Source organism: Haliaeetus leucocephalus, unplaced genomic scaffold (genome assembly GCF_000737465.1).
Source record: "Haliaeetus leucocephalus isolate CR32 unplaced genomic scaffold, Haliaeetus_leucocephalus-4.0 Scaffold262, whole genome shotgun sequence".
Taxonomy (NCBI): domain Eukaryota; kingdom Metazoa; phylum Chordata; class Aves; order Accipitriformes; family Accipitridae; genus Haliaeetus; species Haliaeetus leucocephalus.
In genome coordinates, this window is record NW_010972698.1 from 10,802,664 (window position 1) to 10,825,866 (window position 23,203).

Genomic DNA, 23,203 nt, shown 5'->3' on the forward strand with positions numbered 1-23,203 from the left:
ATGCTTATCTCACAGATTGAGAATGGGAAGTAGAGGTAAGAAAAGTGAAAGTGATTTACCAGAACTAATGAAGAAAATCTGTGATGGAGTTGAGATTAGAATCTTAATCTGCTTCTTTCTCTACACTTTACTCTAGATTTAGGTCAGCTCTTGCTGGGCTGAAACTAAGATCGCTGAAAGCAGTGGCAAGCCTTCCAGGGACTTCAAATGGAACAAACATTTTCCCCAAATACGTCTGAAATAGTAATATAGAAGTTTATAATGGTCCTTTTGCTATATGTCTAGTGCAGGGTGTTCACAGGCTGGTTTCAGATTTCCTCATGCCATTTGTCTTAATATAATTCTCATCGCGTGGCTTGCATTATATTGAATTAAGACGACGCATTACACAGGCTAAAAACATGTCTCAGAAGCAGGAGAGGAAAAAAGCAGATCTTTTCTACTGGCTGTGAGCAAAAGCCCTTCATCTTTGTGATGATATAAATGTTGGGTGTTAAATTTTTCTGGCCATACAAAGATTGGTGTAGTAGAGGTAAAAGGGAAGAACACCCTTTATTCCCTGATTTGATCACTGAGTTTGGTGCTGATGTACCATTGGTGGGGGTTCAAAATACAGCTGCAGCAAAGTATCTAGTGAGATCAGAGAAACAGAATTTGTAGTTGCAGGATGGAAGAGTCTGCTTTGGGCAGCAGTGGTTCAGAGATGGATTTAAAATCCATCACAGAAAGCATCTGCTCTTGGTGCACAGTCACGAGAAAAGTTTTTAAGATGATATATATGATAAGGGCATAAAAAGGACTATGAGCACAGAGATAAAGGGGAAGCTGTGTCTCTATTCCAGGAGGTTAGCCTGAGTTAATTCCTTGCTAATACTAGCAGTAATCAAGCCAAATATTTTCCAGAGTATATTGATGTAAACTGTTAGTCTTCCCTGCAGTGGCTGTTCAGAGAGGAGGAGTGTGTGGAACAGTTTTCTGGACCTGCAAAGTTAACAGCACATGTTCTGCCCCTTTGGAGAAAGCCGAATTTTATGTTGGTGGGCCCCCCTCCCTGGCCAAGCAGCACCATGCACAAGTAAGAAAGCAAAATGGGAAAAATCAGAGAGAAACTCCCTTAACTGTGACACTGCATAGAAAAGCCTGCAGTCTGTGTATTTCACAACAGCTTTTCTTTAAATATTACCTTCATATTTCATCCATCTTATCCGTATAGTTCCTGCAGGTAACAGTCAGGAGTTACAGATTCAGATGTCATGAAAATCACTTAATTTGTGGCTTTTTTTTTTTAATAGGTGTTATGATACCAGGGACTATTTGTGGGTCTGAGGTTTGGCATTGCCAACAGAGAAACTAAGGCACCATCCAGTATGGGTGTACAAGACAGAAATAGAGTGTGCAAGACTTCTCTAGACAGATATGGGCAAAGCATGACACTGCATGAAGGGAGAACAGAAGGAAGGTGGCAGAGCATGGAGGGTGGGAAACTGCAGAACAGCGGGAAGAGAGTCTGAGAGGGAAGAGTAGATTTGTAGAGGCAATAGAAGAGGGGCGGAGGAAAAGCAGAAGCCAAGTGTCTATGGAAGCAAATGAAATATTGGGTATGATAAAAGCGGGAAAAGCCTGGCAGAGCAAGATCGGTAACAGGAGGAGGAAGGAGTTAATAGCACTGACTGCAGCACTTACTCTGCTATTGGCCTCTTCTGTGCAGCTCCTACCACTGCTTTGTCCATGTCAGTCTTCAAAATACGCAGGGAAAATTCCAGCCTCCAGTGATTTAGTCTGTTTCTCTGTGTCTTTGCTTCTGGCTCTGAATTCTCCAGGGGGACCAGAGGGCAGCAAAGGGCTTAAACAACAACTTTTTTTTTTTTTTTTAAAACTTTCTCTTCATCAAAATACATGCTCTTTTCCAGCGTTAGTCTGAAGCCTCATTTAGTAGAGGAAACTTTGCATTTAATCCACAGGCCTATTAGGGAAACAGCACAGCAGGAAACTAGTTAGACTGTTGAGTAGAAAATAGACTTGCTAATAAACCTCTTGTTCTCATTACAGTCCCAAGATGCTGAACATTTTTTGTTTTAATAAACAGAAGTTGGTGATTTTGGATTACACTTCTTTTTTTTTTCCCCTTAGATTAATACCTTGCAGTCTGGTTCAAAGGCAAGAAAATGGGATATTTCAGACAGAATTGTACATTTCTTGTATACAACTCATCCCTTTGCTTGACACATAATCACAGAGAAAACAAAAACTTGGCTTTTTTTTATCAGTGTAACTTTGTTGTCTGGTATGTCTTGGTATGGCATAAATAAAAGGAGGACAAGGCCCTGGAGATTCTGTTTCACTCATCATTTTGTCCTTTCATCTCACCAGTCCTTGTTTTAGTGTATGTCTGTCTAGAGCCAAATTTCAGTTTGTTCTTTATGCCTGTTGTTTTGTGGAGACCTATTTCTATGAGTGTCTCTGTGACTATTTGTGCTTTCCTTAGGAGCTGAGAAATACCAGCTTGGTGATACCTCTTTCAGTGCTGCTGCAAAAGGGCTGAAGTGCAGAGAGTAATACACCTAAGAAAATTGCATGGAGCTTTTTCTTAGATGCAATAGCAAGGCAAAGGGGTAAAAAAAAATTAAATTGAAAAAGGTTATTTCATTTGGGCACTGTTGTGACTGGTATCTGTGGGAGCGAGAGGAGCTTGGGGATAGGAGCTGTTAGCATTTTTAGTAAAGCCCTGACAAGCAGCTATTTGTGAAGGTTTGAAATTCCTCCAGGTGTTTTTTTCCCCCCAAAGGATGTGGTAAAGTCTGTGTCCAGTTTGCATTTGGAATGTGGATATCCTGATCCCCAGATCTCGGCTTACACCATTTCTTTTCATTCTTCTTCCCCAATACTTTTTGGATTTAGCTACAATAAATAAGCAGGAAAATTTTTCACACGTGTCCAGAGGTAAAGGCTTAGGTGCAGCTCTGAATTTATAAATAATCCCTCAGACCTCTGTCAGGGGCCCTTAAGGGCGCTGAGCAGTCTCGCCAGGGACCATCATGGTGCAGGAGCCCCAGTCCAGCTCAGCCCAGGGCACCGAGTCCCTCCCTGAGCCGTGTTGCAGGTGTGTCCCAGCCCTGTTCCTGTCTGTATTTCCTGGATTGACCTTGGACCTGGCTCATTTTTCTACCTATTTAACAAATTGCTAAGTATGTGTCATTTATTGAACTATGATAAACAGTGGTTTTGCAAAAGAAGGGCGTTTCTCTAATTAGTATATACCATGACAAAGGGTCCTTTGAGCAATGCAGGTTCTACCATTTAGAAGAGTTCTTGGCTGCAAGGACCATCTGGATCAGCTGAGCTGCAGTTAGGAAAATCAATAGCTTTGGAGCCTTCATGACCAAATATGTCAGTATTGGTAACTTGTCAAGAGTGTTTCTTATTGTTCCATGTTTTTTGTTTTAACGTGCAAACCTGCCTCTGTGTTGCAGCTAGGTTTTGGACATCACAGCAAAGAACATGTGAGGGTTATGTTTCATTTTGACTAGGAAGAAGGAGCTAGTCAGCTCACATCAGTGTAAAAAAAGAAATGGATCTATTTTGGAAGTGGCAGATAGTTACAGACACACAGAATAATAATATAAATGTTACCAATCCACTGGCATATGGGACAAGAGTCCCTACCACCAGCCCGGCATATGTGTAGAAGGCATATGTAGAAATTGCCTGTATTCCCCTAAACAGTATCTTATGAAAATTCATTAGTTTCTTTTGATTTTAATCAGTATTTGTTTATTAGTCATAGTAATAATAGTACTGATTTTAATAGTAATCACTGTCTGTCATGGTCCTCACGTGAACCATTACAGATTTTTATGAATTTTGTGTCATAAGCTGAATACTTCATAAACATGCTATCAAAGTATATCCTGCTTTCTTAATAAGAGGAAGAGTAAGTTACCTTACATTAGGTAACTGAAAATCAAATCCAGCATAAGGACAAAGACCTTGCGTGCTTTTTAAGCACTTCTAAGGGTAAATCTTGGTTTTGCTGGAATTGATGGGAGTAATTTTCTTTTGATTTCACAGTTCTGAAAAGGAATTTCATATTTTCCTATTCCTTTCACAGAATCAAAAGAGGGATAGCACTGGCAAAAACGTAGCCTTTCTGCTGGCTAGAAGATGAATTTGCTGATCAGTTTTGCACATTCATGTAAACAGTGGGACTGGCGGGCAGCACCAGAAGCTACATACAGAGTGTGAAATCCTACAGTTCTGTTTTCTTCAGATAGTTTTGGCTGTAGGAAGATGGGAATTGCTGCAGGGGGTTGTAGCAAGAGCCTCATCTCATCCTTTCTCCAGTCTTGAAGAGTAGCCACCTGCCTTTTAAGGACTCTTGTAGAGAACAATTAGGGAGGTACCTGTCTAAAGAGAAAGCTTCCAGTTGTGGGTGAGTGTCTGACACAGACCACACTTACGCATATCTTTTATCCTGTTCATATAACTGTAGATGTTCTCTCTAAGGCAAATTGTCAGTCAGTTGTCATCGCTCCAGTGGCTTCAGTGGAGCTATGACAATTAATCCCTCTGAGAGCCTGCTCTGCTCTCTCTGCAACAGTCTGTTTCTGAAACCCACTCACCTTTCTAGCTCTTGTTCTGTTTTCAGTCCATGAAAGTACAGGGCTCTTATCTCCTGACCTCATATGCCAAGATTCAGACAACTTGATTAAGGCACTTGATTTAGGCATCAGAAACATCTTAAGGAATTTCCTTTCCAGCCAGTGGACAGAATTGTATACCACCAACGAAGGATCCAGAGGATTGAAGGGAGGCACCATCCTCTCCCCACTGGCTACAGAGGGGCTCTAAGTGGCGTCAGAGGGTAATTTTGGAGTTCTTGCTTTAGTTTTGTTCACCAACTTCAGATGAGCTATGTAGCCCATCAGCAATGTGTCTGTATGTCTCTGGACCCTGTGTGCCTGATACAGAGCTGCACGCCAGGAGTCTGCATCAGCACGAGATCCAGAGGCCACTGACTGACTGTAAAGTCCGTTCAAATACAGAGGTGCACAGAGCACTGGTTTTCTGAATCCTCTGTGGGACTTAACTGCCACTATTGCATCAAATACAAACCTGAGGGGTATTTAGATACTCTTAATCCCATCCTAAAACAATTAGGAGGAGTTTTTCAAATTCTTGAAACCCTGATAAGGTAGATCTCACCCTGTCTGTCTGTAACAGATGATTTTGTTGATATGTTCAAATGAGGTGGCTAATTTTTCCTTAGGGTAAAAAGATGTATGAAATTCCCTTATTATCTGATACACGTAAAGAGTCTGTAACTTCTTTCTCGTACATTTTCAGGCATTTTATCTGTTTGAGTTGCAGCTTGATTCATTTTCTCAGGGTTAGGGCTTCCTTAAAGGCCACCTTCTCCTTGCCATCTTTCCACTAAAACCAGTTGGTTTTCTGGAGAACAGCAATGAGGCCACTTCATTTGTAGCTCTTTTGAGAAGCCTTATATATTCTGTGAGGTTGTTTACTCTGCATTTATTTTCATTGCCAATTTGATTAGCTCAGTCTTTCACACTTTCTTTACTGGAAGTTACAGCTCTGAAGTACATAACTCCACAATATGAGCTCTGAGACAAATAAATCAGTTGGCTTCTTTGCAGTGTCTCTGCTCAGATTAGTTGCTCTCTGTCCTTTATACGAGGACTTGTAGCATCAGGCCCAGATGAGCTTTTCTTGATTGGGTCATCTGTCTTGTAAAAGACATCCCCCTTCTCTTTCTTGCTGCTCTGAGTGTGCTAGTTATAAGCTGGTGATCATGGAGATGGCTGAGTCTTAGCTTCGATCCTTAGGAGAATTCTCTCTTGAACAGTGTAAGTAACCCAAACTTTCTTTTGAAGCCCAAGGATGTGACTGTTTAGGTTAGAGAATGTGAAACTCTTGAGAGAAAATTAGCACTCTTTTATACTATTCAAAGTAACTTGATCACTGGTGATCAATAATAAACCATGCTATTTGTTGGACAGGTTCTGTCTTTGAGGGCATTGGAATAAAGACTTTGGCAATAGAAGGACAGAGACCACTACATTTATATAATTGAGGAAAGAGATTTCTCTAAGGAGGCATAACTGGAGGCTCTAACTGTCTTCATGGTAACCTAGTACATATCCCTTACTTCGTTAATTCCCTTCCTGTGGGATAGTATAATCCATTTCATATGGTGATAGGACAGAGAATGATGACCTGAAGCTAAGGCAGCAAAAATTTAAAGTAAACATCAGTAAAATTATTCAGGAGCTCTGAAAGTTAGCACCAAGAAAAGGTACAAATGGTGGAGGGATTAAGTACCATTTCTTAAAGGAATCAAAACTGGCAACAATTAAGGATGACATACTAACAAACCAATATTATTTAGAACACATTTAGCATATTAGAGACAGCATCAGTGTTTTAGAGGCCAAAGCACTATGTAGTTGTTGGGGTGAAAAAGTATTACCTTCCTTAGCAATTTTGGTAAGTTAGTATATTTTTATCATTGCAGCTAATGTTGTCAGGATTAGCGTTATTTTTTTGTCATTAGGAGGCCAGGGAATGTTGGATGGGAGCAAAGTTCCCAAAAGCATAAGGGAGCACTGGTTTGGTTTTGTTTCTGGAAACAAATAAAACGGGGTACAGACCAGATTTCATTTTCTGAAGTAAATAAACCTAAGAATGAGTTTAGCTAATTACCATCCAACAAAATAACCTATCAGATTAAAGTTATTTACAGGTCAGTAGTAAGGTCTGTGCAAGGAATTGAAAAGAAATGCTAATATTTTAAGGCCAAGAACTCAGAAATTAGGGGACAGTAGAATTACCATTTCTCAGAAATGTTAGTTTGTTGATTATGTATACTAGAGTACGGCCAGCTCAAGCCAACAGTAGATTTCGGTCTGTTTCAGTCTTGGTCGATCACACTTAGGATCAGGAGTAACTGGCATTGATAAACCCCCTAGCCTAAAAGTAGAGATGGCCAAAACTTTTCCTTCTGTACAGGTTTTCTTCTTTGGCATACTTGCTGAGCTGAGCAGAAGCATCTACGTAACATTTTAAAGGTCATATTTGTGCATATCCTATGTATCTCCATCTCTTAGATTGAAAGGTGAAATGCTGGTTGGTTGTTTTCCTTGCTGCTTTTAGCCACTTCAGTTTCTGGGTTCAGTTTTGCTAATTCAACCTTCTGGGGTCCCCTTAATTCTGGGGAGTGCTCATGTTTTGAAAAGGTTTCAGAAACCACTGTCTGTGGCACATTCTGAAATGCTTCTTTAGCATTAAGTTTATTTTCCAAAGACCTAAGTATTCCAGTATCACTATTTTAAACTGTACATAATTATATGTATCACTGACAGCAAGAATTAAACCAGAAGAGTTCAGGCTGGTCTGTCTTCATAGTGAAAGAGTGACTAGAGGATACTGGAGGAGCTAAAAGGATTGTTGCTATGGGTAAAGTCCTTTGGAAATGTAAAGCATTTGCAGCTCTCTTGGTGCTCTTGCTCAGCAGAACTGCAAACAAATTGGTTTCTAACACCTTATTTAGGGGTCTATTACCAATGAGAATTCTGCTGGTGTCAAGATGTAAAGCTATAAAGGGGCTTGGTCTGTCATGATCTCCTGTGCTGAAACTACTCTGCACTCAGGAAATCCTGTATCTTAGAATACACCAGACTAAAAATGACCCAATAAATCAAACCAGAGGAAAGGACTTCAGTTCATTCTTCACTTAGGTGGAAGGTTAAAGTTGTCCAGGTAAATCTAGCTGTTCTGAAGCTAAAAAAATGTGCCATGAAATAACCTTAAATCGTAAGTTTTGTCCTGAAGGTTGTACTTAACATACCTGTCATGTATAATTGTTGGGTTTTTTTCTGCAGGACACAGTTCAACTTCCTGATTAAATATCATACTGGAAGTGGGCCAGACTTAAGTCTATTTGGGTAGACAAAAATGGGTTGAAAGGGAATGGAAAGTTTAAAATATTGCCTTATTTATTTGGAAAACGTGAACTGAACAAGGTTGAACTGGACCAGTACCTGAAAAGCCAAGAAGCAATGCAAACTGTAAATACAAAGGGAAACTAAACCAGTATGTTAGTATGGGATCAAAAGAAACAAAGTGGCTTAGCAGATACTTTCCTGTCAACTGAGCTGCATTAACAGTTCATATGCATGTTTTCAATCTACGCCAGCGGTGAAAGAACATCAATTTCACACATGCAATGGGCTAAGAGTGAATATGCACTTCATTATACAAGTTAGCAGGCAGGTGGCAATTTGCAGTAATGTATTCATTTTCAGCTGTATGCCTGTACTTTAAGATGATGAATGCCTATAAAATGCAGATTAAGCACTATTAGTGATAGGGAGAAGAATCAGGTTACTGATTTATTTTCTTTCCTCCCTTAGATTTTATGCAGGTCAGCTTAATTTGATAAAAACTCATGTTTTACTGTTTAGCAACAAAGGCAGTGAAGAAGCAGAAGTATTCCTCAGCACATTCTAGGTACGCACCATTATTAAAGCCGTCGGTGATACATGGCGATCCTTCCTTGTCAAGGATCCCCAAAGTCTGGCTGTTCCTTTGGAGACCTTGACTAGCCCTTGCGTGCCGAGCAGAATAAGCAGGAAGAAGCACCGTGCGGTTTGTCACCAGGCTTTTTGCTGTCCTATGTTGATTGTGCCGATCCATTTACCATCTGACTCAGCTTTACTATTTTCCACTGGAACATTGTTAGCAAGTCAAGTCCCAGTGTGTGCTTAGGGGTTTTTTTTGCACCCCTGCCCTGCACAGTTATTAATTTAATGGCTACGTTATAGAAGGTGGCAGCTGTTGTTTTTAATTTGAATACAGTGCTGATTTCTCTCAAGGAGTCTTTGTCCCCATCTTAGGAGGGAACAGAAAGAATACTGTACTGGAACCATCTCATGATATTTTTACTACATCCTACTCATCTTTTTTTTTTTTTTTTTGTTCTGACAGAGGGTTCTATTTGGCAAATCATTATTTTTTCCAGTTTATCATTTCATATGTTTGAAGGTATTTATAGCCTTCCCTTTTACTTGCTTCTGTCTAAATATATTTTAGGGTTGCTTGCAAGGGTTAAGAACACACACAGCATCCTCTTTTAGGAAAAATGGGGGAAGTCTCCTCTTTTTTTCTTTCCTCTCAGACACAGTCACACACATTTTACCATTATTATCTGGTCATTGTGGAGAAGCAGAATGAAAATAAGCAAAAAGAAACAAAATAAATATGCTCCAAACCCACTGTTTTCTAACTAAGTTACTTATTATGGGCGTATGAGATGGCAGTTGTATGAAAGTAAGGTATAAGAGATACAGGGCATCATTGTTTAACAAAAGCAAGCGTGTATTCCAGCATGCTCAGAACGCTTACCTGAGAATCTGCTTCCCATTACACTTCAAGCAGTTCCCTGGACAATTAAATTTGCGGTTATATTACATTCCTTAATTCCTCATTTGTGTCTCATTCTGTGATGATTTTCATCCCCCTATGAAACAATTTGAGGTTTTGCTTTCCTGGCGAACAAAGCTAACAGTCTCTATAAATTTACCACAGTTTATGCAATCTCCATTTCAGGACTGCATGAGAACTGCTAGATTTGAGATCCTGGTGCGAGGTGGCTGTGGGGGCAAGTTACAGCATGGTCATTCTTAGGTGAGTAAACCACTGAGATATGAGAAGTCTGTTCTCACCTGGTTAAATCTTAACTCTATGTTCCCCTTGTTACAGTGCCATGGAAACAGCAAAATGGCAGTAATTGCTTTTGGCCGGGCCTTTGAGTCCCTTCAGAGTTCACCCCTGTTGATAAAAGAGTTTTAGAAGAATGCAGAAGACTGGTAAATCCATTAGTGTGCGGTATTAGGGAGCAGGAGAGACCTTCACGTTACAGCACAAGCTAAAAGGTCGCCGTATTTGTCAGGAGGGGCAGCAGCCTGACCACGCTACAGCCATGCTGAACAGAGGCACTGCTTTTTGTGTCAGCTTCCTCTCCCACTACCTTTATTTCAAAGCCAGCGTCTTCCTGGAAAGGGCTAAAAGGATGCAGATGCATTCATTTTGTTACTGATGGATAACACACCTTCATTCATTGTTAGGCAGCTTTCAGGCTCAGGGGTGTTAAAGACAAAACTGAAGTACGAGCCATCAGGTCAGTGCTGTCCTACTAGTAAAGAAGAAAAAGATCTGCAGTTTCTAGAAATAACATGGCCGGTTTATTTGGTTATGTTCTTGAGACATTTTGCAAGCCACCTAGCAAGGGTTGCACAAGTCCCACTGAATCTCAGAATTAACAATAAGACAATACTGTAAATGTGAAGTCTTTGACAAAGGCTAAGAGCCAGATTCTGCTCTCTGCTTCATTAGAGTAAAACATGTAGGGATTTCAGTGTAATCAGCAGACTCGTTCTAGTTTTACACTCAGGTAATAGAATTTGGTGCAAAGAGACTGAAAAGAACTGATGTATCACTTTGATTTAGTTGAATATAGCTGTCATCCTCTGTTCAGGAGAATATTTTAATCGGGCCCCATATAATATTGCCTGTAGTCTATGACTAATTTCTACAGCAGTCCTAATTTAATTCTGTAGCAATTTATTGACTAAGAAAGAACTAAATTGCTCGGCAGGATAATGGAGAGAAGAACGAACCTAGCAGGAGGGTTAAGTATTGCAGATTTCATTGACCACAAGAGTGCTAACTATAATACAATGAAACAAAGTTCCTGTAAGAACAATAAATAAGGAGCTTAATATATCACTAGCAGGTACGAGCTGCTTAATCTGCTGAAAGACATTGTGCTTTTGTCTGCTTGGAAGCTAGGCTCCATCTTGCCTGACATAACAATTGTTTCAGAGCCTCAAGCCATTAGCTCATAAAGAACACAGAAAATAATGTTGTTATTGTAGTACTACTGCTAATTTCATCTCCATAACATTGCCTTGCTAAATCAGAAAAAAAAATGTAAAAGATGTAAATTGTTCTTAAAATCAAGGGGGAGAGCGTTTGTGTGGTTTTATTGGTGTTGGGTTTTTTTACACATTATGGATGATGTTGGTAAACTCATATTAAGTGGAAAGTGGTTTTACTTCTTCCCCTGCAGGTTTTACAATTATTAAAATACAGAGGTTATAATGTAATTTATTTAAATCTGTTCTGAGGAACATAGAATAAAATATTCAAAATGACTCAGACCTGCTGAGGTTTTGAGGATCCTTTCAGAAGGATTTCTAAGTGTCTGAATGAATCCAGGAAGATTAAGCATCAGAAATACACTGCTTAAATAATGAGCTTGTAATTGCAGCTTTTATGTACTGGGAGCAGGCTTTTTGGTCATTTGCTCTCCTTAGCTGAGATGGAAACTGCCTCCCCTTAATTCACTTTTACTCTACCGTGGAAGATAGTTCACACAGAGCACTGGGGCTCCACTTGCTTAAATGGTGAGGCTATAACAGCAAACTGGATCAACAAACATTTTGGTTTTCGTTAGAGTAGTTCTGATTTCAGATGCCTAATTTGCCAAACCAGAGACCAAGATCAAAATTTATTGCTGGTGTAAGCAGATGTAAATCCATTGGTCTGAAAAGGTTAAAGATATTGGAAATTATCCCAGTACAATCTTGGAACATCAGAACTCCTTTTGCATCACATTTCTTTGAAACCCAGCCCTTCTTCTCCACCCCCTAAAAAAAAGCAGAGGTCACGCAAGCCTTCCAAATAGACAAATTCTCAGAGCTAGGTCAGGAGAGGATTTCAGGCTGATGAAGAAAAATAATGGGGCTTCCTTCTCTCCATCCAGCTTCTACCTTCGCGGAGCAGAGCCAGGGTGGCTCATCCTCCCCGGGGTGCTGGGGCTTGTGTGGCACCTTTCATCCCCGGGTTCCAAGTATTTTAAGCAGCAAGGACATCTCAAAGCATGCCTGTAAGATGGTGGCACCTCTGCACAATCTTTTTTCCACACAGGGGAAAGAGTATAGAGGACTGATGGGACTTTTGCATGATTATGTGTATTTGGTGCAGCACGAGATAGGTAAGCTAATACATACCCTTTGGCTAATTAGGACCAAATGGTTGTGCATTTGTAGTGATTGCGCATACATCTTTTGTGCGCGGTTTTGTGTCTAAAAATTCCAAAAATTACATCTTAAGTCTCCTGTTGAAAGTAGCACTACTCACGGCTTTGCTAAAGACATTCTGTGAGTCCTGCCCCAAATAGCAATATATCTGACTTGAATCCTGCCTGCTTCTTGAATCTCTACCCGACCTGTGATGGTTCTCATGTAACTTTTTTATCTCCTTATTTTTCTTCTCTCTGCTCCACTGCCTGTGAATAGGCTGGATCTGTTGCTATGGAGGAAGGTCCAGTCACTGTGTGCAGGTCACTTCTGCGATACCCCGCTGCTTGTGCTGGCAGAATGCTGCTTCTGTACAGGGTGAAACCCTTCACCTCACCTGTAGGTTAGAAATTATTCAAAAGTAGAGTGGTGAGAAATGTATTAGTGTGATCCTTTCCAAACCTGAAAGCTTGAATCCAGTTTTGATTAGAAGATGGTGAGCTAATTTCTTGGAATGATAAATCTGGCTGCAGTCCTCCCTCCTAATACCCTTCTGTAGCTGCTGGCCCAGAGTGGCTCCTTAGTCGTACATCTAGCTGAATGTGACCCAGCGTCTTTCTGTCTCCATCAGAAGCTGAAAACATGTTTCGATGTAGATGAAAATAGTGTTTCCATTTCATCTGCAGGCTCCAGTCTGGCATGCCTGTGACTGGAATTGAGAAGAAGGTTTCTCAGAGCCATGAATGCTTGCCTGGCTGTTCAAGGGAGCAAACAGCTATCAACTCATTACCTGGCCATAAAAATACATTTCCTACATAGAATGTGTCAAATCCTTTTCGTGGGGTGACAGTAACTGCTAAGAGGATTGTCAGTCTGGGATAGACAAACTTGAAATGGTGCTGGAGTAGTGTTTAGCTTAGTTTTTTTCCTTTTTTCTTTTTTTTTGTTTTAAAAAGGGGGAAATTTAATGCTGGAAAACTGAACCAGCTTTGCAGTTCGGGATATTGCAACTCGTTAATCAATGGGCAGGTTCACCAATAGCTTCCGAAAATCAAACTTCCTTCTGTGATCTCTTCTCAGCGTAGCTCAGCCCCAAGTTGGAAAGAAACCTGATGGTGCAAAAGAATCAGAAAGTGACTTTTAAGCTGTTCAATCCCCGCAGTCCTTGACATCCCCAAAGATAATACCAAGAGCCAGTTACAGGACTGTCTCATGCTGACGTGAGTACTGCTGTAAGAAATACCCGTTCATTTCCTATTGCCCAAGGAAACATTTGGTTCTCCTGAAGCATTGTAAGGGCTGACAGGAAAGGCTTTGCTTTTATTTCTTATTTTTGAACATAAATTCCAGTATCCTCAGCCTTAGCTATCTTTTTCTCACTTCAGTCCTGGAAAGCATAGATCATGCTTATTCTTTTCAGCTCTTGGCAGCACCAGCACTTTTCTAAAGTAGCTCCCTCCTCTTAACTAACCTGGAGTGGAGCACAGAAGAAAATCTGTGCAGTGCTCAAATTGAGGAGAGGGATAACAAGGACAGGACTGGAGGTAAGCAGCAGACTTCTGCCAGTGAGGCGGCACTTGGGCAGCATGAGCACTGCCCAGCTAAGGGCTGGGAGAGAGGAGACCCTCTCGGTCCTGTTTTCTGCAAGCAGCAGGGATGCTGCGAGGTAGGGAAGCTAACACTGCAGCTGTAAGATGGACTGGTATTTTGGAGCAGCTGCATTTAATTGGACTATGCAGAAGGCTCCCTGTAGACCTTCGTTGTTCTTGCACTTCTGACAGGAATGGTCTAAATGTGGAAAGGAGGGTGGGGGGAGAAGAGGGGTGATACAGGATTGCTGCTGTACCCACTGACTGGTCAGTGCTCTGTGTCCGCCCCCATTTCACTAACAAGGGGATGTTACTTTTAACTAAACATTTTGTTTAAGGCTTTACTGGTTTTGAGGCACTGGTGGATAATGATAGTGGAGACAAAAAGGCACCTTTTTTCAGTCACAAGGTAGTTAGGAGGCGTTGTGTCTTCCTCTCTACCTGCTCAGGAACAAGATCATGAGTTAGGCAGGTGGCCGGACTGCAGAAGGTCACTTTGATTGTCTCCTTGGCTCATGGTCAGTTGAGACGGTTTACCCACAACCCTGTTAAACTGCCTGAGACACAGTCCTTAAGGTTATGGTATATCTCTGCTGGGGCCTCTCTTCAACAGGTTCCAAGATGGCCCTTGTTTGAAAAACCATTAATAAATGAAAGTACTTGTCTCTTTCTGTCCTCAAAACTCTTTCTTCCCTCAGTATCTCCTGGGTCATATATGAGATGTGCTGTTCTAAGCCCAGATTCACATTTCAATATAATTAGAATGTCATCCCTATCTCTGTTGTAATTAAATAACAAGCCAAGCATGGGCAGATAGGAGACTTAATGCTGCTGGGCTGCCAGCTTCAGAGAGGAGATCCAGGTAATTTGTTTTAACAGGACAGTTTATTACCAGCTTTTCTTCTCCTTAGACAGATTAGCGCTTATTTTCTCCTGCCTGTTAATGACAATAACAAAAAAATAATTGTGAATTAAAAACTGTTTCCTGCAGTTTGTTTAAAAATACACTTTTGACCACAGCCAGTGTAGGCAGCAGTTGTCTTATTGGACTAGTCGAAGGGGTGGTGTCCCTCTGAAGCAGGTGCCTTGCTGCTTGAGGAGTTTGGGCATTGGGTCATGTAATGACTCCTCCCTTTTTTTTTAATAGCTGAGTCTGAGAGAACGGGGAAGCTTCTGCCTTTCACTGGATTCAGTTCCTGCTGCCTCATTGCCCTGTTCTTCCCTCCCTTCCATCCCCCCAAATCTCTAGATGCCTCCTGCTTCCCTTTCTGCCAGCTGGGAGAGTGAGGCTGTGAGAACCACTAGACCCAGCTGTGTTCGGGAGCTCCCCAACATTTCCCACTCCTCCGAGACCATGCAGATGCCTGCACCAGCCCTGCATCAGAAACGCTGAGGCTCTGCATCACGCCTGGCCTGCGACGTAGGGGACGTCTCCCTGGACTGAAACACTGCGCAGTGAGGGCTCAAACTGGTTGGGGGCCAGCGGGAGCCTGAGGGCAGGCGGCCTGGGGGTTTGACCGGCACCATGCAGCTTGCGATGGGTGCCCAGAGCACCATAGCAAGCGGGACGGTGAATCGGGACCAGTGTGGAATAGCACCTGGCTGATGTGGATGGCAGGCAGAGCTGTGGGTCTGGAGACAAGTCCATTGGCAGAGAATAATGCAGTCATGAAGGTTTAGCACAAAGACAAAAGAAGGGACTTTGACAGCAGAAAAAATGTCTTGCCTTTAGAGATGGGGGATGGTTAGACAGGGAGAGGTGGGTGGAGGAGGAGAAAGCACAAAAAAGCCAAAAAGCTTTAGAACAGGGACAGGAGGGTGGAGTCTTTAAATAGACATTTGGAGCTAAAGAACATCATTACATACCTGTTTGCTCTGCATCCAGGCAGATTCCCAATGTGTCAGCCACTACAGAGTCTGTTCAGTGTGAGAAATTTTGAGGCTGGGAAGTGCTCTAGACCATGTTTACACCCTGAACAGTTTGGATGTGAGGCAATTTAAGACTCAGAGGTAGGGTTCTGGCCCAACTTTAACAACAATGCAAATGTAGCTGTGATTTAACTGGTGGCAGTATAAGTTATGGAAGTGTTGAAAAGCCTATGCCATACATTAAAATACATAACAGAGCTGTTGATGTTGAAATACTTTTTTTCTTCCTTAGACCATACTTGCCTACAACCGATGAAATATTGATGAGTATTTCAGCACAGGAAAAGACTATTAACTTTTGGCTTTAGCTGACTTAGCTAAGAATTTGAGGGCTGGGGCAGCTCCATAAAGAATTCTCTGCCATCAGTTCACTCCTCCTCACATGAACAATACCCCAAACTCATTTCTCTCTCTGGTCTCAGCTGCAGCATTTTGGCACAGGGAAAGGGCACCTACTGCTGCCAAAGAACTCGGTGCTTTACGGATGAAAACCAAACATCTTGAATTCCACCTGGAGCCTGCTGGCAGTGAATGGAGGGCCCAGAGCAGTTATGTGGTGTTTTCTCACAGTGACACGTGACTTGGTAAGCGGGATCTCACATTACCTTTTGCTCCCCAGTAGTTTCAAGGTGCAATCCCACAAAGAATGCATTGTAGAAATCTAATTCTGAGGTGACAAAAATAGATAGATAGATAGATGCAGCAAGACTCCTGCATAGGCAGGGAGTCCCAATGCATGTCTGCAAGATACCTGCAGCTTGTGAAGCCTTTTGTAGTTGCTCTAGAAAGAGTTTTCAGGTGTGTGTTATTTCGCATTGCGGGTGGGTTTTGCTATGTGGCTTCCATCCTGCTGTCACACCCAAGCAGCCTTTCTTGAACAAGAGTCTGGGCTAGTGCCCTGCACTTAGGACGGTGTGTATATTTAGTAATTACATTAATAATTTAGTAAAAACGCGCCTGCTTCTCCCAACTTTCAAATGGCTCGGCATGCTTGCACTTCTTGTTTTCTCATAATGAGCTGTCTACAAAAGCTGTATCTTAAATTTCATTCCAGACCTTTAACAACCTAAGCTTAGTGAGAGAAACAAACTGCCAGAGGAAACAATTAGCTGAAATTTACCTGAAACCAAAATCTCACCCAGTGACGTGAATGAATCCCGAGTGGTTCTTGCCTGGGAAGGAGTTTCAGCAAGTGGAGATCAAGCTGCTTTTCAGCCTGGATGCTCTCAGGTTTTATGTCCCTTGTCAGATGCCAGCTGTTGCCCTGTTTTCCTCCAAAAAGGCTCCACCAGCCTAAACATGGCCCAAGGTCTTTCCTGCATTAAGAAAAGGGTATGTGAATATAGAACTGGATTTGTCCAACAGAACAGGCACTTTGGGTTACGCTTTGGCTTATCCTTTGGTAACTTCATGATGCTGAAAGCTTGACTTGTTTACTGGCCTGGGCCTGATGATCGGTGATAGACCAGAGGGGTCCCAGGGATCTTGCCCAACAAATTAACGGGTCTAGCTTTGCACCAGGCAAGAAGGAGTCAGTCTGCATGGCCTGACAAGTGTTCTGTGCATCAGGATGTGATTAGCTGATGGGCCAGATAACAAGATGCAAGTCCTGAGCGACTGGGGCTTTCCTTAGGGAGTCTATTTAACCATGTGTTTGTGTGGAGGCAGAGATTACATAAATGAGTGGGAGATGGGGTAGTGTTATTTATGTTACAGGCTCATCCTGTATGTGTGAAGTGCTGGATGCGAATAGTGCTATTTAGAAACCGGGTGCTGTTGGTATATATGCTGCAGCATGCTGAAAGCTGAGCGAGCCGGATGGCTGGCAGGGTTTGTGACTGGTCCTGAATGTCATGCGACACTTAGTTCCAGACGGCAGACCATGTCCGGTCGGGATTCATCAAAGGATGGAAGAAGAAAGACAATAGTGCTAGGAAAGCCAATATTCAAAATCCAAATCTGATTCTGGAAAATATTTCCCACCTTTATGATGAGCCCAGAATTTGAAAACTGCCGCACCTTAAAGCGTGCAGATTGCAAACCTGAACTGATTGTGCGTGCTGCCACTGTGTGCGAAGGAATACTGATGCTGTGCGTCCTTCCTGCCTGTTTTAATACTGCCACCCTATAAACCTGTTTACAACCAAATAATCCATGCAGAAATTGCACAGGTTTCGTTAATAATGCTTGGCAAACAGCATGGCCTGGGTATCAACGTCATGGTCTGATCTCTAGGCAACAGCTTCTCCTCCTCCTTGTACTGTTGCTCTTTCTGAAATGGGAGGGATAAAGAGTATTAATAAGAACCGAGGCAGGCTGTAAAGACAGCACACCGCTTGGGAAGAGGGTGCTGCTGTATCTTCACTAATAAATCAGGATCATTATCACACCAGGGGAGAGAAAGAGAACCCAGAGCAAAGGCATCTGGTGTGAATTATATCTCTGAGCCTGCTGGAGCTCTTTGTCTTCCCGAAGCACTTGCTTCAGCTAAGCCTTACTGCCTGCCAGCAGCCATTAATCCCATCCACTCCTGCCGGAAAGCTGATACCGGGCCGAGGCAAATATTTCTTGTGTCTTGACAGTTTGGGTTTTGGGGTTTTTTTCAATACTTGCTATAATGAGCAAGAGCCCAGAATGCTCGGAGTGCTTTCTGCAGGGTCTACGGATGTGCGTGTGTCAGCGCAAGAAAATACAAAAGCCAGAGCAGCTTTCTCTTTGTGCAAGTTCAATCGCCCCTTTTGGCTCCAAATACATGTGCATATATAAAGAGAGGAGTGACAGCTGCTGAGCACAGGGACTTAACTACAGCACCGTGTCTCTACAGAATCCATTTCCTATATAGTACTTTTCCTTCAGGGGAATTTGGCGGGGGGGGATGTGGGGGGAATGCCAGTAGCAAAACTCCTGAATTCATTAGTTTCTGGTTTCACCTAGACTTGTTAAGACACAAATGCCCTGAATATGATTTTCTAAGAGTAATCCTGACTTATGCAACTAATCCTATTTGTATTTTTTTTTTTTTTTTTTGGAGGGAGGGGAAACACCAAAGGTGCTTTTTAGCTTCAAAGCTTGCTTGGACAAAGCTGTCTTCATACACTGGTAATGTGATGCCAGAACCACGGCCTGAAGACCTGTTTCAGGTGATGCATGCTAACATAACACAGCATGTCAGAGAATATTTTACAGACATTTGCTCAGTATTTATGTCAGATTTTCCCAGGGTTTACCATGGTACAGTACTAGCACTTACTTGAGTAAGAGCTTGCATTTTTCAGCCAGTAAAACCTTATGGATTGGTCTGATGGTCTTTTGTTCCTCAGCAAAGAAGGTGGAACGTGAACCCTCGATAACCAAGTCTGTATTTTTTTAGAAATAAATGTGAGTCACAAGAATAGATTTGACCTACTTGTTCTATAAAATGACACAACTAATGCCAGCAAGCCCTTGTTGCGGGGTTTGTCTCAATGACACCTAAGGATGTCATTAAGCAGCTGCATTTTATGGGCGAGTGTGGTGCCGCTGCCCTCTAACAGAACATGCTATTTTATGCCCTGCACATTTTCAGCATCCTCATTCTTACACCACTTCCCTCTGCTGCTAGTCTGGAACTAAAATACTGGATTCCTGACAGCCATCACCAGCCTGTTACAAAGGGGCTGGGTCTCCTCCAGTTGTTTGTTTGGAGGCAGCCTAATAACTTGGCATGGCAACGCGGAACAGGGGTAGATCTCAGCACTGCTTTTCTCCTCTGTGGAGACTGATTTAGACTAATTGTTTCCAAATGAACATAGCCAGCAGCTGGGCAGGTTCTGAAGCCGTGGCTCGCAAGCTGCTCTGCCTTGCATGAAGCATATTTTGATGACCGGGGGCGGGCTGAATGAATGAAATTCTCATCCCCGAATTGTTGATTTGCAGTGCCTCATGCCAGTGCTCTTGAGGAGCTAGGAAAGAGCTGTGTGCTGGATGTTTACCAAGTGCTGAATAATGCATGGTAGTGAATCACACGCAGATTTCCCTTTCTTCCTATTAGAATTATTGTAAGCAGTAATAGTTGACCCAGAACAAAAATAACTCCAACAGACGATGGTATAGTGAGGTATTAGGGGACTCCCTATCTAATAACCAAACCTTAAACACTGAATTTACTGTTTCAAAAAAGTTTTGACTGCAGTACATTACAGCAAGTGGTGTACTAAGGCCTTTCCTTTAAGGAAAACAAGAAAGAAAAACAAAGTGGTAAAAACTGATGCTTAAATGTTACAGTAGCTCATTTAAATTAAATGTAAAGTTTTTCTGTTTGCTATAGAGAGGGAAGCAACGATAACAAATGGTGACAGGTAACATGAGAGAGGATGGGTGAACAGGTTTTTCTGAATAATACCTAATGAACTGGATAAAACAATGGAGCAGCAATGGAGTTTAGGGGACCCTCGGTATCACCAGAAACTCCTCCAGAAGGAGGTGTCCCAGGCTGGGTAACAATCCTGAGTTACCTGGATAACAATTGTTTGTTACTTCTCTCTCCTTAGGCTAGCACAGAGGAATAATTAAGCCATTCCAATCACGTAGACATTGCTGACTGTTCCTGGCTTAGCTTTGCTTTCACTGTTTCTGTTTCGTTTTGTTATCAGATTGCATGTGTGAAACGGAGAAGGGACAATATTTATAAGTTCAAGAGAAGACAAAAAGATAAACTGTCTGAAGTAGTAAAATTAAATGGATCCAAGTTAGAGCTGCCTTTGTTGCTCCAAACAAGAGAAACCCTGTTTCTTGTGGTGAGGGGGGCTGGTGTTATTCATACTGCTAGTAATAGTGAGCAGGGTGACAGATCATCAATACTCCTTTTCCTGGAGCAGCACCTTTCTCTTCTGCTGTTCTGGTCCCTCCAAACAGTTTCTGCCTCCAGTATTAATAATATTAGGCTCTAAGTCGTTCCAGAGGTTTCCTTGAAGTCAGCAGGTTCCATTATTATTTGTACTCTCGGGGCAAAGGACCGTCACAACTGATGTGTTAGGTGGTTGTTAAGCTCTGGATTTTGCTCTCATGAGTTATGACTTCTCCAGCTACAAAAGCTGTGCGATAGCAGAGACTTGGGGTTACGGCTACAGCAGCAACAGTGTGGTAGCACGCAATAATACCGCAGTCTGCAGCGCTTGTAGCACAATATAATGGGACAAAAACAGTCCTACACCACCTGATGCATTACTGAAAGATGGTTGTTTTCATTAAAAATCACTAAATGCCACTTTTGATATGCTGCTGTTACACACCTGAGTCCAGTTCTGACCAGCTCTGCAGAACAGCAAGCTCCTTTTTGTAGAGCATGGTTTTCAACTTCAGAGCATGTTCGTTTCTGCAAAGCTGCTGCCTGTGCTTTTTCCTGACGTAGAAAAACACTTCTCAGATCAACCGACTTCCTTGCAAGGACTGATAGCTGCTGCTGTTTTCCCCAAGACAGGAACACTGTAGTTGCACATTTTTGCCATTTCCTCGACATCGCCTCAGTGGCAAAAATCTCTTTGTCATCAACTTGATGTGTGAGCACGTATCATATACGCATGCCACTTGGCAATACCTATAATTGAGGGACCTCTGGCTTCCACCGACTGTAATTTTCTGCTTTCCCAAGGCAAGGATGTATGCAGGTGCTGTCCTCCCGCTCCCCATGCTGAAAGCAACACCTAGGGGAATACAGTCTGCTCAAGTACAGTGTGCTGTGGAAAGCATTTGTAGGCTTAAGTGCTTTGCCTCAGCTTCTCCTAGATCTCAAAAATACTGTATTTTGTAGGTACATAAAGTTATTTCTCTATATATGTCTAATTTTCTATGTTATATACAGAGATGCTGGTGATCATGTTAACCACCATAGACGATAATAAGAGGGAGGACATTTATCCTTGGTGAGAGACAGGATTTCTCTCGTTTGGAGGTGGAGGCAGCTTTGAGTTAGATCCGTGCCTTGCTGCTTCTCTCTTCATTTGTTTACAATTTGCTGTTTAACTTCAGCCATGGTAGGTCATTTTAAAAGGCTTATTGTACACATGCTTATCGCACAGCTCTCTCAATCTTTCACTGCCTACACGAGGGACAGCACTTCATTCTTCCCTCTGTTCCCAACCTATTGCTTTTTGATATCTCTCAGATTCCTTCTGTACTGGGATGCTTGCCTCAAAGAAAATGACTAAAATGACCAGAACTGTACTGCTGGGTCAGGCAGCTTCTCCCCGAGTGTTCTTCTTTGGAGACTGACCCTGCAAAACCAGCTGGCAGGAGTGCTGGGGCTGGCTGTCGTGTCGGGAGAGCACGTTTCCAAACCTGAACGGTGACTGATGGTGACACTTCGCTTTGCTCAGAGGCGCGTCACTCTCTAACTGAAGCCTGGTTCCCTTTACGTTCGTTCTCAGGGCTTTTTATTGTTGCTCAGTTTTTGGCGTTTTTTAACTTTACGCGTGCTGCGCTACAGGGAGACACCTCCAGTCCCTTCTGCTTTTACATCAGTTTTGGTAATTAAAGGTGGTAATTAAGAGCACCTCTTCTCCTGCAGGCTGGAGTAACGCCTTTCTCTGTCCCACGGGCCGTGCCTAAAAGCCAGGCTCTCCCTTACAGCACAGCCCAGCGTCCTCTTCGGGTTTTCCCGATGCTTTTCTTTTTTTCGGCCTGCAGTTTTACCTTCGTGCCCCGCTGACACAGCCGTCTCCCACCCGCGGCTGAGGGGGCGCGGGGGGGGGCTGCCATCCCCGCCTCCCCTCACCCCTTTCTTCAGCGAAAGATGCTGAAAAACGCCCTTTTCTCTAACAAACTCCCTTTTCTCTAAAAGGGGGAGGCGGCTCCCGTAAATCGTCTCCTAAGCACCTTTCGGAAATTAATCTGCGGCTGACGGCACCGCGCTGTCGCCACGACCAGCCTGAGGGGAGGGAGAGGGGAGGGAGGCGCCCCCCCTCAGTGCGCATGCGTGAGGGCGGGCTGCGGGAGCGGCCGGCAGGGGGCGGTAGGGGAGCTACGCGCCGCCCACGCATGCGCCTTGCGCGCCCCCTCCATGGCGGCAGCTCTCCGGTATCCCCGAGCCCTCACGGACGGCACCGACCGCGGCGAGGCCTCGCGGGCCGCTTCGGAGACGCTGCGGGGCGCCGACGGCGCGGGTGGGGGGGTGGGAGGAGGCTGCGTTGCCCGTCCGTGAGCACCGGCGAGCGGCGGAGCGTTACCGGCTTCCGCAGAACGCGGTAAGCGGTGGGTGAGGGCAGTGCGCAGGCGCGAAGGCAGAACTGGCTGGGGCATGCGCAGTGCGGACGTGGCGCACCGGAAGCGCTGCGCCGCCGTTTCCGGCTGGAGGTTCCTCCGGCTGTCAGCGGGGCGGTGAGCGGGCGGCAGGGCCCGGGGCCGGGGTCGGGGTCTGGATCTGGATCTGTGGGGAGCCCTGACGGCAGGAACCGCGAAGCACCGGGCTCCGGTGAACGCTCGAAGTACCGGCCCTCGGCCTGGCGGGAGGCTGGAGCCGCGACGCTTTGCTGCGGCCTGCGGCAGCGCCGGGCGAGGCTGGGGTTTGGCTGCGCTCGCTCGGGGGCGGCGAGGGGCGGAAGGCGGGGGGGG

General features: G+C 43.6%; 1 protein-coding gene and 1 long non-coding RNA gene across 4 annotated transcripts in view; both read left to right on the forward strand.

The window, feature by feature from the left end:
- LOC104832794 (chromosome unknown open reading frame, human C8orf48) overlaps nucleotides 1-22,840 on the forward strand; it is a 105,766-nt gene extending 82,926 nt beyond the window's left edge. The window contains 1 exon segment of the mRNA XM_010569157.1: nucleotides 22,434-22,840. Within this exon segment, the coding sequence (XP_010567459.1) occupies nucleotides 22,434-22,840 (407 nt within the window).
- A 104-nt stretch (nucleotides 22,841-22,944) lies between these two features.
- LOC104832730 overlaps nucleotides 22,945-23,203 on the forward strand; it is a 10,055-nt gene continuing 9,796 nt past the window's right edge. The window contains exon 1 of one of the 3 annotated variants that reach the window (XR_774461.1): nucleotides 22,945-22,969. This is a non-coding gene — a long non-coding RNA (uncharacterized LOC104832730). Of the gene's footprint in view, nucleotides 22,970-23,018; nucleotides 23,077-23,203 lie in introns of those variants that run through there. The other 2 variants (XR_774462.1, XR_774460.1) reach the window with 2 other exon arrangements.